We start from the raw sequence: 14124 nt of genomic DNA on the forward strand, positions 1-14124 counted from the left end.
TAAATATAATAATGGACTTGACCCATGAGTCCTCATCCTCTCCTTTCTTCCCTCTTACCTTCTTTCCAATCTTTAATATCATTACATGTTTCTGGGGATGTACACATTAGATAATATGCTTCTGGGGATTAAAAAGCATATTTTCTCTCTTCTCAGTGCTGATAGATGTCCTATTGGGCATTTAATACTGATTATGTAAATAGTGAAATATTGTTTGAATAATATTTGACCTAATTAAAAATGATCCAGGTCAAGTAAACTAAAGGCCATTTAGGAGCTCCAATTTCCATGATACTTGGTACTCATCCCTCACCCCTGATGATAAATTCATCTGGTTCATTGGGTGCTCACAAGGCACTTTGATGTTTTCAGTGTATGATGCAATGCCCAGATTCTTTACCCGGATGTGATCCACAAAAAAGTTCAATTAATACTTTCTGTTTATGATTCTCAGAAGGTCCTTTAAAAACCTAAGAGTATTATAATTTGAAGAGCTTAGAATCACTTGATTGAAGACTTGAGAGAGGAAAACACTTACACAGAATTATGATTTTTGTGAGCTGAATAGTTGATTAAGGCTAATAATTATTGAAAGTAGCATTTCAAAGTGGAAATCCTCTAAATTTTGTAATTATAAGTGGTGTAAAAAATACTTCATTCTAATTGTTTTTAATGTCATATACCATGAAGATATGTAGTAATGTACTCTATTAATTATAAGCATATTAGATCTGAATAATGAGTGGATGATTAGGTTTTAATTTATTAAGTTTGGGAGTGACTATCCAGAATGGTACTTTATAGCCAAAGTCCTTGGGGTCCTCAGAGAGGAACCTGTCATCTTTGGATCAGTCATAAGTGCACAAACCCTGGCCTCTATGGCTTCATGCCTCCCAAATCTGTATCTAGTCTGGCTCAGTCATGTCTATCTGACTGCCTACTGAGTACCATTTTGATGTCTCCGGGACACATAAAGAAAATGTGTTCAAACTAAAATCCTTTCTTTTCTGACTTCGGTTTGGTTCATCTTTTCTCAGGAGATTGTTACACCCTTCCTCCCAGTTGTGATAGTTTTATTAAAGAAAGAGCTTACCTTTGTAGCAAATCTGTACTCTGTGGATTGGCAAAAATGAACTTAAATCAGTTACCCGGTAGCAGCATCCTGGTTTATGCTGGTCGGTGAAAAACCCCAAATTAGTTAGAATTCTGGAAGTAGAAAGCACACGTAGCAGAATCCAGAAGCTTCGCTGTTAAAAAAAAGAAAGCAAGCAAGAAACGAAAAGAAAAGCTCTGGATAGAAAAAGAGTGCCCAGTTAGAGCAGAGAAAGCAGAAAGAAGAAAACATTATATAATAATAACGATGAAAAGAATAAAGACTAAAATGCGCTCCCAAAGCCGTGAGAACGGAAGCGCTGTCAATGGCATTTGTGCAGCGTCTGAGGCTAGGCTGGTGGGTGAATGAGGTTGGAAGTGGTTTTGCTGAACTGGCGGAGCGCGCGGTCCAGCATGGGCTGCCTGGTTGTGTGCAAGGTCTCTCATTAGCTCTCCTGCGCATGCGCCTCAGGCGAATGGGCCTCGCGCGCGGTCTGCTAGCCTGGGCAGAGTTTAGAGGGCGTAGGGTAGAAAAGGCAAGGTCTTAAAAACACAACTAGTGGGTTCTCTGGAATCCTTCGGGGAAAGCCCTCTCTCACTCCTCGGCTTTTCTGCAGTCCCTCTTGCGGCGCTGGGCTCCCGCTGCTTCTGGCTAACTCTTTCTAGGCCCTCTGTTTGTCCCCTAAAATCCCTATTTTTGTCCCCAGCCCCATTCCCGTATCTCTGTCAGTGAGTGAAACCACTAGCCACCTAATTGCCCAAACTAGAAATACGTGAGCCTTTATGGCTTCCTCTCCCTCACCCTTAGGCATATTATTAATTACTAAATGGTAATTCACCTAGTAAAGGATTCTCACTCTATCCATTTTTCCCTGTTACTGCTGCCACAATCTAGGTCATCTTTACTTCTCTTCTGGATTACTGTAGTTGTCTCCTGCCTTATCTCCTTTTTTTTTTTTTTTTTTTTTGTCCCTTTCCAATCCATTATCCATCTTGTAGCTAGCATATTCTTTCTTGTTACCTTTATTAAAAGTCGCATTGTCTGACTCTTCTGCGGATCAACTCTGCGTCCTCTGGCATCGCTTCTCTTTAGTCATCTTCTTACCTTTCTTTCCTCCGTACGTTTCCTGTTTGTCCACCTAAGATTTGTTTGTTCTCACATGTGCTATGCTCTTTCTCATCTCCAGACTTTTTGTACCAAAAAACAGTACTCCCTTGAGTACTTTCCTCTGGGTTCTTCAGCTGCTTCCCGCCCACTCCCTGCCCTTTGTCCCTAACCCCTTCTTTTGTGTGGTTAATTCCTCCCCATCATCCTTCAAGTTTCAGCTGTAGCAGGGCACTTTTAGGAGACAGTCCCTGAATCCTCTCACTCCCACCTTGGCAGAAGTTCTCATCTTGATGCTTCCTCGTGTGCGGTCAAAGCCTCATCTCCTTCCTTTATCACATGCTTATCGTGTTGGATTGTAATTGTTTATTTGATTGTCTTCCTGCCAGTTTGTGTGTCAATAACAACAAAGACCATGGTTTTCTTGTTCATGTATATGTTTGGTGCCCACTACTAGGTAGGCACTCGACAAATATTTGCTGAAAGACCAAATGAGTAAAATTAAAAAAATATCCAGGAAAGTAATTGTTTTCATAATTGCTTTGCTTTGCTGTTTATTCCTTCCCTCTCTTTTTTTTTGGTAGACATGATAAGCTAAAACTTATTTTCGTGAATCATTATGTATGTAGATGTAACTTGGGATTCATATTCATTTCAGTCCATTATTATATTTTCCAGGCTGGCTTATTTATTGACAAAGGTGTCAAAACAACCACCGCTAGTGCTGCTGACCCAAGGGAATACCTGTGTTTGGATAACAGTGCAAGGTAGAGCCGGTCCTTTTAAATCACGCTCAAGCCATATCTTGCGAAAGCAAAATTTCCTGGATTAAGCCATTGTGCTCTTTTCTCCAGTAACACGTTTAAACCAAAGTTTTCAAAATTTGTAGGAGGGTTTTGGAAAAACACTTATTCTGCAGTTCTAGGTTCTGGGGCTGGGCTTTTTATCTTCTTGAGATGCCAAAGAAGTTGATGTTTTTCCCAGTTGTAAGTTGGTGTTAGAGAGAGTTGCAGAAAGAGAAAGAAAGAGAGATATGCTGAAGAACGTCCTAATTTGGCCTAAAGTAGAATATGATTCATTGAAAAACAAGGTGAGCTAAGCTGTTTTAGTGTAATCCCTGAAAACCAAGGCATGTAGGATTCATTGTTAGTGGTCAAAATCTATTTCAAAGGGAAAATGTCTCCAACTTGATGATCAAGCTAGTTCTGGTTTGGTCCTTTGTAGTCTCAGATTTACGTCATAGCTGGACTCTGTGTTGCTCTCCTTTATAACCACAAAATGTGATTGGGGTATGGATCAGCATTTCACCAAAGTTCTTTCACATGCTATGTATGAGCCAAAATAAATAAAATGTACCCACTGGAAATACAATTTCCTGGAAAAGATGGCAACTTAAGGTCATGTTCAGTAGAAACTGTACATGTTGTTGTTGTTTTGTACTTCAAGTTCCTTGACCAACTTAGGGATTTGAAAGGGTGCTAGATTTAATTGGCTCTGTTAATAGACTCTTAAGAAGAGGACACCAGACCCTGTTGTTCACAAGGACATAAGGTAGGAGCTACACTGTAGGTCAGTGAGTTGACTTAAGTGTGAGGCAGGATCCTTGCGACACAGTAAAAAGGCATGAGGTCAGGAGAAAACTGGGAAACTATAGGTAGTAAAATTACTCATCAGGATTCCTTAAAGGTCAAGCTGAGTCTGAAATGTTGTAAAGCGATGATCAGATAGCATTTGAGAAGCTGGGGAATTGTGGGCATTCTAAAAATGAAATGCAGGGTACTGGACACCTGATAGCTGAGCAAGATATGAAATGGAAAAATAGAGGAGATAAGAAAAAGCATATAGATGACAACCAATTATGAAGCAAGAAGAGAATGTTAAGTGACAAAACAAAAAAATCTTTGCTAGAAGGTCACTGCTGCTGTTTAAGAGTTTCTTGTGACTGGTAGAACTAGAAATGTGTACCAGTAATGTGTGCTTTCTGTTCATATTAACAGAAAAATCCTTAAACACAGCACAATTGACTCTCTTCCCTGCCTTAAAAAATTATGTGTGTGTGTTTGAATAGATGGATGAGAAACTATCTTTCAAAATCTGTTGATATTTTAGTTAGACTTGACAATAAACCAATTTATCCATAATGGCCTCTGAAGTTCTTTACCAAGTGTGTTTATATGATATTATGATAATGGTAATTTTTCCATGATTTTCTAGTTTATAAATGCATACATATTGGTAAGGAATTAGACTCTATTTGGAAGTTGTTATTGAAAAGGACCGATTATAGAAGAGGAGCGATATGACATTTTGACAGCTGGTATATACATTTAATTTTATATAAACTAGTATATAGAGTATGCCCACGTGCATTCATGCAGTCCAGACGTGAGTAAAAATGATAGAATTCTAACACAAATGAGTAATAAGCCAGCCTGTGAATTAAATGTCAGGCTCATGGGATCCAGAAGATACTAAGTCTGTTCATCAAAGGGGAAGTTGACTCAATAGCTAATCAGATGAGCCTCTCCTTGTATCCTCAACATGTGCAATTACGGGAATCGAGAAATCAGAACTTTTAACTAAAGAAAGCTCTCGGTTTGAGATTGGGAAATTTCATCCAAAAGAGTAAAATGGCGCGTGAACCAACCAGTACATTTAAAGCAGCGGACAATTAAGGAAGGGTTGGGAAGTGAGCTTAAAGCTCCTAAATGAGCATGAGGAAAAACTGGGAAAGTTAACTGAATTTTCTACAGTTAGAGGGAAGTGGGAAAGAGGGAGGGAAAGAAAGGGTATCCAGGCAAATGGTCAATGACTGATTTGTATGGATAGGAATTTGAGAAAAAATGAGGTGGCTACGGGAGAGAATCAGATGCTTCTTTATGGTACTTTTTTTTGGCCTTTTTTTTTTTCCCCCAGAATATTGTGTAGTTTCCTTTCCAGAACTCTTCCATCTGCTTGATATTATGTAATGACTGCAAAGCTGTCTGGCAGCCACTACAATGCCAGAAGAGTGGGTGATGGCTGAGTCAGACTTTTTACCCCTTAGGTCTGAGCTGTTTAGTGTAAGGGGCGTATACACAATCTAGGGGTGCACATGACGCTTTCCACACTGATCTCCTTGTAGTCCATTCTCTACAATTCTTTCACCAAGTATCAGCTAGAGAGCAGTTAATAAAAAAAAGGAAATCCGGTCACATCACTTCCCTGATTCCATGTTTCCGATGACTTTCCATCACACTTATTTATTTATCTTTTTATTTATCCACCCACTTTATTCAGGTATGAGCAGCATGTAAAGAGTTGTGCATATTTATTGTATGTAACTCGATGAATTTGAGGATAAGTATACACCGGTGAAACCATCACCACCATCAAGGCCATAGACATATCTACCACCTCCCAAAGTTTCCTCCCACCTCTTCTACTGTTATTATTTTTTAAATTTTTAAAAATTTTTAATGTTTTGTGGTCAGAACACTTATAAGATCTACTCTTTTAGCAAATTTTAAGTCCACAATGCAGATGTGTTAGCTGTCGGCACTATGCTGTATAGTAAATCTCTAGAATTTATTTATCTTGTGTAACTAAAACTTTGTACCCTTGACCATCACCTCTCCATTTCTCCCTTGCCCACAGCCCCTGGCAACCACCATTCTATTCTCTGCCTTTCCCGTTGCATTTAGAATAGAGAACCACATCCCTGCCTGGCACAGGCCCACCTCTCCGTCGGCTCCCCCGTGCTTCTTACTCTCCAGCCAACTTGCTTGTTTCTTGAATGTGCCAAGCTCACTCATGCCGGAGGACCTTTGCCCCTGCTGTTCTCTGTGTGTAGCTTCTTCTCCCATCATGCACATTTAGTGAGCACCTACTGTGTACCAGCAACTGTGGTAGTAGCCTTTGTACAAATGATATTTCCTGACCATATGATTGAAAGTCAACCTGCTGAAGTAGTTTTTGAAAAGCTATCTAGTTTTTCTTCCCTCCTCTCCCCCCCAGCCATGTAAGATTAAGATAGCAATGATCTTTTTTTAAATAGGTGGCCTTATGGAATTATTTATTTGAGTTGTTATAGTGGACAGTTTTTGACACCAATTTTTTGACCTTTTCACTAGGTCCTTGTAAGTATTTTAGAAGGAAGAGAAAGAAAAGGTAAAATTTAGTCTTCATAATTAACAAGTCAATGAAATACAATCTATTTTAAATTTAGACATTTTTAAGCTATTGTATCCAGTTTTATCTCTATATCTAAAACATTTCACCAGCACACAACTCAAACAATACTCCAGGTCACATACATGTATGTTGAAATATGTGATTGATATATTCAGTAAGTTTGTATTAGTATCATACAGCTGAAGAATTTATGAAAATGTGCCAGATTTCCTGGTCTGAGGGCTTTTGTTTGTCTTCTGGTTTTTCTTTTTGAAATGGTCTTAGTGCCTAGAATGTTCTGCAGAGCCCATTCTATAAGTTGATTTAAAAAAAATAACTAAGATATGAAAGCAATTCTCTGGAAACCTGTGTAAATAAATGTAATTTGTTTTTCAATATTTGAAATACAAATAATTAAATGTGTCTCAAGATTTTTGTTTTGTTTTGGTTTTGGTCAAATTGAAATCCTGCTTTTTGACATTTAGGCTTACAATTGTAAGTAGCTGATTTCTATTACCTTATTACTTTCTTTAGAAGTCCTGTGTTTTTTGTTTTTTTTCAACCTCAAGGTTTCGGCCCCATCAGGATGCAGACCCTGAAAAGCCACGTGTTGCTGCTGTAATTGACAGGCTCATTGCTTTTAAAAATAATGACAACGGAGCGTGGGTCAGAGGGGGAGACATTGTTGTTCAGAATTCAGCGTAGGTATTCTCTACAAGTTATTATCTGATGACGCTGTTGGATTTATTTTTTAAGGCTACTTTTAAAAACCCAGTAGACTGAAAGTACAGTGGTGGTTTCTGGAATCCTGTTATTATTACTAATAGGCAGGACAAGCTCTGAGGAAGTCTGCTAGTGTTAACAGACTGCAAATGTTTGGAATCGTCTCATTCTGCTGCTTTTATTGGAACTGAACTTGTCTGGTGACATGAGAGGTTTTTGATGAGATTGAACAGAAACTGGGAATGTAACTTTCTATAACAAACATGGTCTATGTCAGAGAGCTAAATAAAGATTTTGGAACTACCTGGAGTTTTTCTCCTTCCTCTTGGAAGCTCAGAATTTTTTTGATGCTCTTCCACTGCCATTCAAAACAAAAGTTGTGAATTCTGCCTTAATAAGTCTGTTGACTTATGTCTTAACATGACTCGAGGCAGTAAGCATCTCACCTCTTTTCCATTTATATAATTTTGGGAAAAGTCTGATGTATGTTCAGCTAAGATTAGGTGTTCTCAAGTCTAGAAAAGCGTTTTTTTTCTGGCTGACACTGACATCAGCTTCTTGGCATTTTACCATCATCTCCGACTTTTACTGTGCAAAAAAACTGATATTGTATTACATTTATAAAAGTAGCTTGGGTATTAATGTTGAAGAGTTTTTATGAGAATACCATGATCTAATGGTTTTTTAAATAATTAGGAAAATAATAATTATAGCTAACATTTCAGTGCTGCTTAGTAGATGCCTGGCACTAAATGGTTAAAATTAATTAGTATGTTTAATGCTCTCAAGTATCCTGTGAGGAACATTATATTATTATTTCAACTAATAGGTGAGAAAACTGAGGGAGAGACAGGTTGAGTGACTTGCCCAAGGTCACACAGCTGGTAATTGGCCAAGCCGAGATACAAACCAGGGGCCTTCGCTGTGGAGTCTGTGCTTTTAGTTACTGGGAAGTGAGACTTATTTTGTGCTCTCGGAGAGTAAACATTGTTAGAACCTCCTGGATTTCGTGAGAGTTAAATACTGAGAGAATTCTCTTCTTACATGATGTGATAAATTAGAACGTTCCCTCATTCTCTTTTCTCTTACAGATTTGCAGATAATGGAATAGGACTGACCTTTGCGAGGTTTGTAGTTACTTTAAAAATACTTATCTGATTATTTAAAGCTGTAAGATAAAATAACCCTTGATATTCTTTTTGTCTGCATAACACAGGAAAGTTATATCATTTATCAGCATTAAAAAATATTCATACCACTTCCTGAAACCACTAGAGAGCCAAAAATACATTTTTATTGATTAATTGAGTTCATATCAAAGTAGTGGGTTAGTATAACTAGAATTCCATGGAAGGGTAGGCCCATCATGTTTTTTCCTTGGAAGAAAACACTTGAGCTTTAAACTAAGGTCTTAAAAAGTAGAGGAGTACAGAAGAAGGGAGTAAAAATTGAGAGCAGATCAAATATTTTCTTTTCTTTTGGCACCTGGGCTAACAACCGTTGCCAATCTTCTTTTTTTTTTTTTCCTGCTATATCTCCCCAAACCCCACCTGTATGCAGTTGTATATCTTAGTTGCATGTCTTTCTAGTTGTGGGATGTGGGACGCCGCCTCAACATGGCCTGAGGAGCGGTGCCATGTCCGCGCCCAGGATCTGAACCCTGGGCCGCCGCAGTGGAGCATGTGAACTTAACCACTCAGCCACAGAGGCGGCCCCTAAATATTTTCTTTTTTAGAAGCTGGTCTAATTTTGCAATGGTCTTTAAGAACTGAATTTTATTTATTTTTTTTGCTGAGGAAGAGTTGCCCTGAGCTAATATCTGTGCCAGTCTGCCTCTATTTTATATGTGGGTCACTGCCACAGCATGGCTGACAAGTGTTATAGGTCTGTGCCCTGGATCCGAACCTGTGAACCCCAGGCTGCCGAAGCAGAGCACCCCCAACTTAACCAGTCAGCCACAGGGCTGGCCCCAAGAACTGAACTTTTTATGTTATATATTTTTCTCCAGATGACAGTTATCCTTGTTGCTATATTGAACACACTTGTCGTCTAATTGTTGTTTTTAGGGGAAGTTCATTCTCCCCATTTGCAGTATTGTTGCCCAAGACTAAAACAGTTGTTGGTGCTAAATTAAATTTCATTTCTTTCTTTCTAATTTGCAAACCACATGTTAATCTATAAGAGGCGTATTCACAGTTTCGAAGCACCTTTTAATGGCTTGGTACTACCTGTTATGCAAAGCTCCTGGCTGCTTTGAATTTTTAGCTTTTTAAGTTGTAGCTTGCCTTCATTTGAGGAGCAGTTTAAATTTTCTAGAGATGTGTGGTTAAGGATTATTCTCATTTTAACAGTGATGGAAGCTTCCCAAGTGATGAAGGTTCCAGCCAGGAGGTATCTGAATCTCTCTTTGTTGGGGAGAGCAGGAATTACGGCTTTCAGGGTGGTCAGAACAAGTACGTAGGCACTGGAGGAATAGACCAGAAACCTCGGACGCTACCCAGGAACCGGTAAGCATTGCCTTAGCAGTAGAGTGTTAAATTTAAATGATACATGGAAACCTAACCCTTATGGAAGTTTCTATAATAATCCTGGATGGATTGGTTTCCATTGTGACACTTTTCCCACGTTGTCTTATTACTATTATTATTATTACTATTGTATGTGTTATCCTCTGGAATTCTGGAACGTTAATTCTTAAACACTTCATGGATTTCATTATCAGTTTTATAACAAAGGAACATAGCTTGTTTCTCATTCCTTCTGCAAGGCCTTATATAAACTGGTGATGATTTTTTTTTCTTTCTTGAGCCACAGAAAGTTGCCAAACCATAAACTATGACATTAGGTCAGTTCTCCCTCAAGTTTTGATGTTGGTTTTCAGAAATAGCCACTGGAAAAAGGATATTACCTATTGAAAACAGTCCTAGAAAATAAGAGTTGATAGATGCCAAAACTGACTCAAAACCTAACCACAGCTGTAGAACAAACAGTGTTTTAGATGTTGAAGGGGTTTGGGGGTAGACGTTGGCATGTTTTCTGCCAAAAGAATCGCAGTCATTAAAACAGAAATGCACTAGAAAGATTCTTCAGAGTATTTAGGGAACTATTAACTAATGAATCCATACCTCAGCTCTGAGACTCGGTTTGGGCTTGTCCTTATTTTACTTGTGAGGAAACCAGGTAGAGAAATATTAGTGTTCTAGGGGCCTTATATCAGAGCTGCTGTCAGAGTTCGTCAAGCATCAATTCCCTTGAAGTTGTACGCTGTATCTGGACATGGGGCTAGGACAGGTCAGGGGAATGGGGCAAACAGGCTGTTAGCCTTGAGGAACAGGGGTGAGGGTTGGCGGAAGGGCTTTACTAGCTTCTGGCAAAGAGTTACCCCTGCTTAGCTCCTCTCCCCCCTGCTTGTCGTTAGGAAATGTTGAGCGTCATTGTGTGCTATGCGCTCTGTCGATCTCTTCTGAGACCATGGAAGCCACTAGGAGGGAACTTCCTGGTTATGATGTATCAGGCCCTGTTCTAAAACCCTTTATTATTCACTCAGTCCTCACAAAGTCAGATGATGTAGGTACTGTCATCCTCTAGCTTTATAAATGAGTAGCAGAAGTGGGATTCAAACCCTGTTAGTTTGGCTTCAATGCTGTGCTCTTAACCATTGGGCTATTGCTGCCTCTTCTAATACATAGATTAGGGGGGAAAAAACTATATTGGTTGGGTTATGGGCTATAGTAGGATGGCGGCCAATTCAAGTCCTTTCTTTTTATTTTATATTGGCTCCCAGTTTTATTGCAAGATGCTTGCTGCTGCTTTGCTAAGGAGGATTTTCCAAAACAAAGATTCCTCATTGGCCAATGGATCCAGTTTTTATTTTACTGTATCTTTACAACCTTTTCTATGAGAGAGAACCATTTTGGGATATATCCTTAGACATACATCAAGATGCATACGTTTTTAACCAGGCTGTTTGATTTTCTCGCTAGCATATATGCTTTGATTATAAAACACTGCCAAGTTGTGAACTAGTTAGTTGCTATAGAAATTCTCTGCAATGCCATTAAAGAGTTTAATAGGGGAGAAGTCTGAGGGATCCAGATTGTTATGGGTTTTGTCCATTAATTATGGTTAATGATATATGATTAGTGGATGAAGGAGTTTGTCTTTGAACAGAAAGGAGGAAAATGAATAAGGTGCATTTCTCAATCTAGCTACCCCTTTGACATAGTAAGCCTTGAGGACTTATCCTTTTATACTTTTGAGTATATCATTTCACCTCATTACTATCATTTAGTGGCTTGAAAGGAAGTTCTCTGTTTAAGCACAGATTTGTCTTTTGTTCTCATGCTAGAGACTTTGGAACCAAAATTAAAGTATATAGGTTACCAAATAAAAGGTCTTAACTGAGTTGATTCAAGGAAGCAAAAGTCACCTCTTCAGAGAGGCCTCCGTTGTATCCAAAATAGCATCTCTCTCCTCTGCAATCGGTTGTATTACTGCGTCTTATGGTCTCCATAGGACTTATTATCTGAAATTATCCTTTGCTTTTCTTGTTGCCTTTCCTGCTACAGCATATGTTTCGTTTGATCAGGGATCTTGTCTTGGTTACCACTGTTTCCTAGAATTGTGCTTAGTGCGTATGGGTTATGCAACAGTATTTATAAAACAAATATGTGAGTGAAGCGCTGTTAAGGGGATGGGCCCATGTGCATTAAACAAAATCTTGTATTTCAACAGGACTTTCCCAATTAGAGGCTTTCAGATTTATGATGGGCCCATTCATCTCACCAAGTGCACTTTCAAGAAATATGTGCCAACTCCAGATCGGTATACCAGTGCCGTTGGCTTCCTCATGAAGAATTCCTGGCAGATAACCCCCAGAAACAACATCTCCCTTGTGAAGTTTGGTCCACATGTAAGTCTGTTGTTATGGTTCCTCCAGAGTGACTATGGCGGGAGAAGGAGGGCTAGCACATTCTCAAAGACAAGACAAAAACACAAGGGAGTCATACTGAGTATGAGTGGGAGGAGCAGTACATACAAAGGCAGCTCGTGATTCCGTGTACTCTGTCCCGGTGAGCTCAAGGTGGAAACAGGAGTCCCATGTGACCTGGGGTATTTTTGATATTCAAATGATAGCTTGAAAGGGAAAATGACTTAAAGGGACAGCACAGGGATGGAGATTGTAGAGTTTCATAAGAACAAGAAGTTCAGTGTCATAATCCATGAAGAGATTTGCGTTCTGCCTCTTAGTTCACTTATCTGGGCATATTCTTCTGGGTCACTAGAGGATAAAAGGTTTGGAAAGAAGAGCAATACTTTGGTGGTATAAAAAAAAAATTGGGTTATTTCTGATATAAATTATTGAAAGGTTTTTAGGAAGATTGCAAAGAATACTTAGAAATAATTGTTTACAGTGCAGTAGCCTACAGAAATAGTTTTCATAGTGGTTTCACCAGTCCCCCTTTACCCTGAATACACGGGACAATCTGATCACATCCGCCCAGCCTCCTCCCATCCTGCCGGTTCCAAGGTGACAGTGGCATAGAGAGACTGAGGCTCCGACCATCTCGCTCCCTCCTCTCACAGGCAGCCACAACTGGAAAGTGGCTCATAGTTCTCTCATTCATGTCCACAGGCAAACTCTGTGGTTGCCCAATTTAAAATAGGACTTGGGATAGTTTACCAAAGACTCTATCTGGTTTTCTAGACTAGCTGAGGCATGGGGCAGAGGTGCAAAGGGGGATGGCAGCTTGGTTGGCTGCTTCTCTTTCAGGTCACGTGACTCCAGGGAAGCGGAAGAGCCGTACTATACATAGCTTCCCATGTGAATGAATAGAGCAGGTCTCAGATCAGTGGTCCAGCAGGAGGCTGGCTGTTTGCATACCACTCACAAGGACCTCCTCAAGCAGAGAGTTTAGTGACCACAGATGTGGGCATACTGAGGCAGTTTGTTAGATGTTGCATGTGTTGTAGAATTCTAGAATTCTTTTTTTTATGCTTTTTGGTGAGGAAGATTGGCCCGGAGCTAAAATCCATTGCCAATCTTTCTCTTGTCCTCCCCCCCCCCCCCCCCCCCCCCGCCCAAAGCCCCAGTGCATAGTTGGATATCCTAGTTGTAGGTCATTCTAGTTTTTCTATGTGGGATGCCGCCATAGCATGGCTTGATAAGTGGTGCATAGGTCTGTGCCCAGGATCCAAACCGGCAAACCCTGGGCCGCTGAAGCAGTGTGCACAAACTTAACCACTCAGCTATGGGGCCAACCCAAGAATTCTAGAATTCTAACAGCCTAAGGGAATCGTCAGCCTGGACTTGTGTATGGTGGCGATGCTCTGGGAACAGTTCATAAAGGGACAGTTTGCCAAATGTGTTCCACCCAAAAAGGTGGAAAATAGGCCCTAAACTTCTCTTAGATTTAAACACAGGAGGTACAGGGGACAAGAGAAGAAAGCCTAGAACTAAGAATCTAGAGCCACTTGTCCCAGTCATCACCAATTTCACGTTGAGTTGCTTATCATTTACATGTCCAGTTGATTTTCGAACATCCCAAGGTGGTGAGTGCATACGAGCATTTTAGAGGTGGATCTGCGTGGCTTGAATGACATTAGTAAATTTACCGTTAATAAGAAGCAGCAAAAGACAGTAAAACACGTTACCTGCAGCCGGCTTTGTGGCTGTGTACTTTGTGTTCAATAAAGCCTGTATATTAACTCTACTTGACGTGAAAATCACTGAGTTGCGCTTGGTCTGTGTTGAGGAGAGAGAAGGCAACTTTCACTTTTCAGCAGATTCTAATGAGTCCGGTGGTCACTCAGCCATACTGAGGCGACACTTAGACTGTGTTTCAGTTTTGAACTCTGCTTATTTTTTAGTGAGGGAAGTCATGATGAAATAACTATAACATTTGGAATGAAATAAAATTTGTAGCTCTTAAGATAGAACTAATAATGGATCTTTATTTACTTGAGATAATTTGCATAGAGGGAAACGCGTAGATCTTAAGTGTACAGTTTATAATTTTTAACCAATATGTGTGACTGCATCGTTCCCCTTT

At 39.7% G+C, this 14124-nt stretch overlaps 1 protein-coding gene across 3 annotated transcripts in view; it reads left to right on the top strand.

The window, feature by feature from the left end:
• The window catches only part of CEMIP2 (cell migration inducing hyaluronidase 2), a 72377-nt gene that overhangs the window by 36354 nt on the left and 21899 nt on the right, over positions 1-14124 (top strand). For all 3 annotated transcript variants that reach the window (XM_014848870.3, XM_014848861.3, XM_070495479.1), the window contains exons 12-16: positions 2876-2964; positions 6919-7050; positions 8164-8199; positions 9424-9579; positions 11807-11984. In XM_014848870.3, coding sequence (XP_014704356.3) covers positions 2876-2964; positions 6919-7050; positions 8164-8199; positions 9424-9579; positions 11807-11984 — 591 coding nt within the window. The remainder of the gene's footprint in view (positions 1-2875; positions 2965-6918; positions 7051-8163; positions 8200-9423; positions 9580-11806; positions 11985-14124) is intronic.

The sequence above is a fragment of the Equus asinus genome, chromosome 23 (assembly GCF_041296235.1).
Source record: "Equus asinus isolate D_3611 breed Donkey chromosome 23, EquAss-T2T_v2, whole genome shotgun sequence".
Lineage (NCBI taxonomy): Eukaryota > Metazoa > Chordata > Mammalia > Perissodactyla > Equidae > Equus > Equus asinus.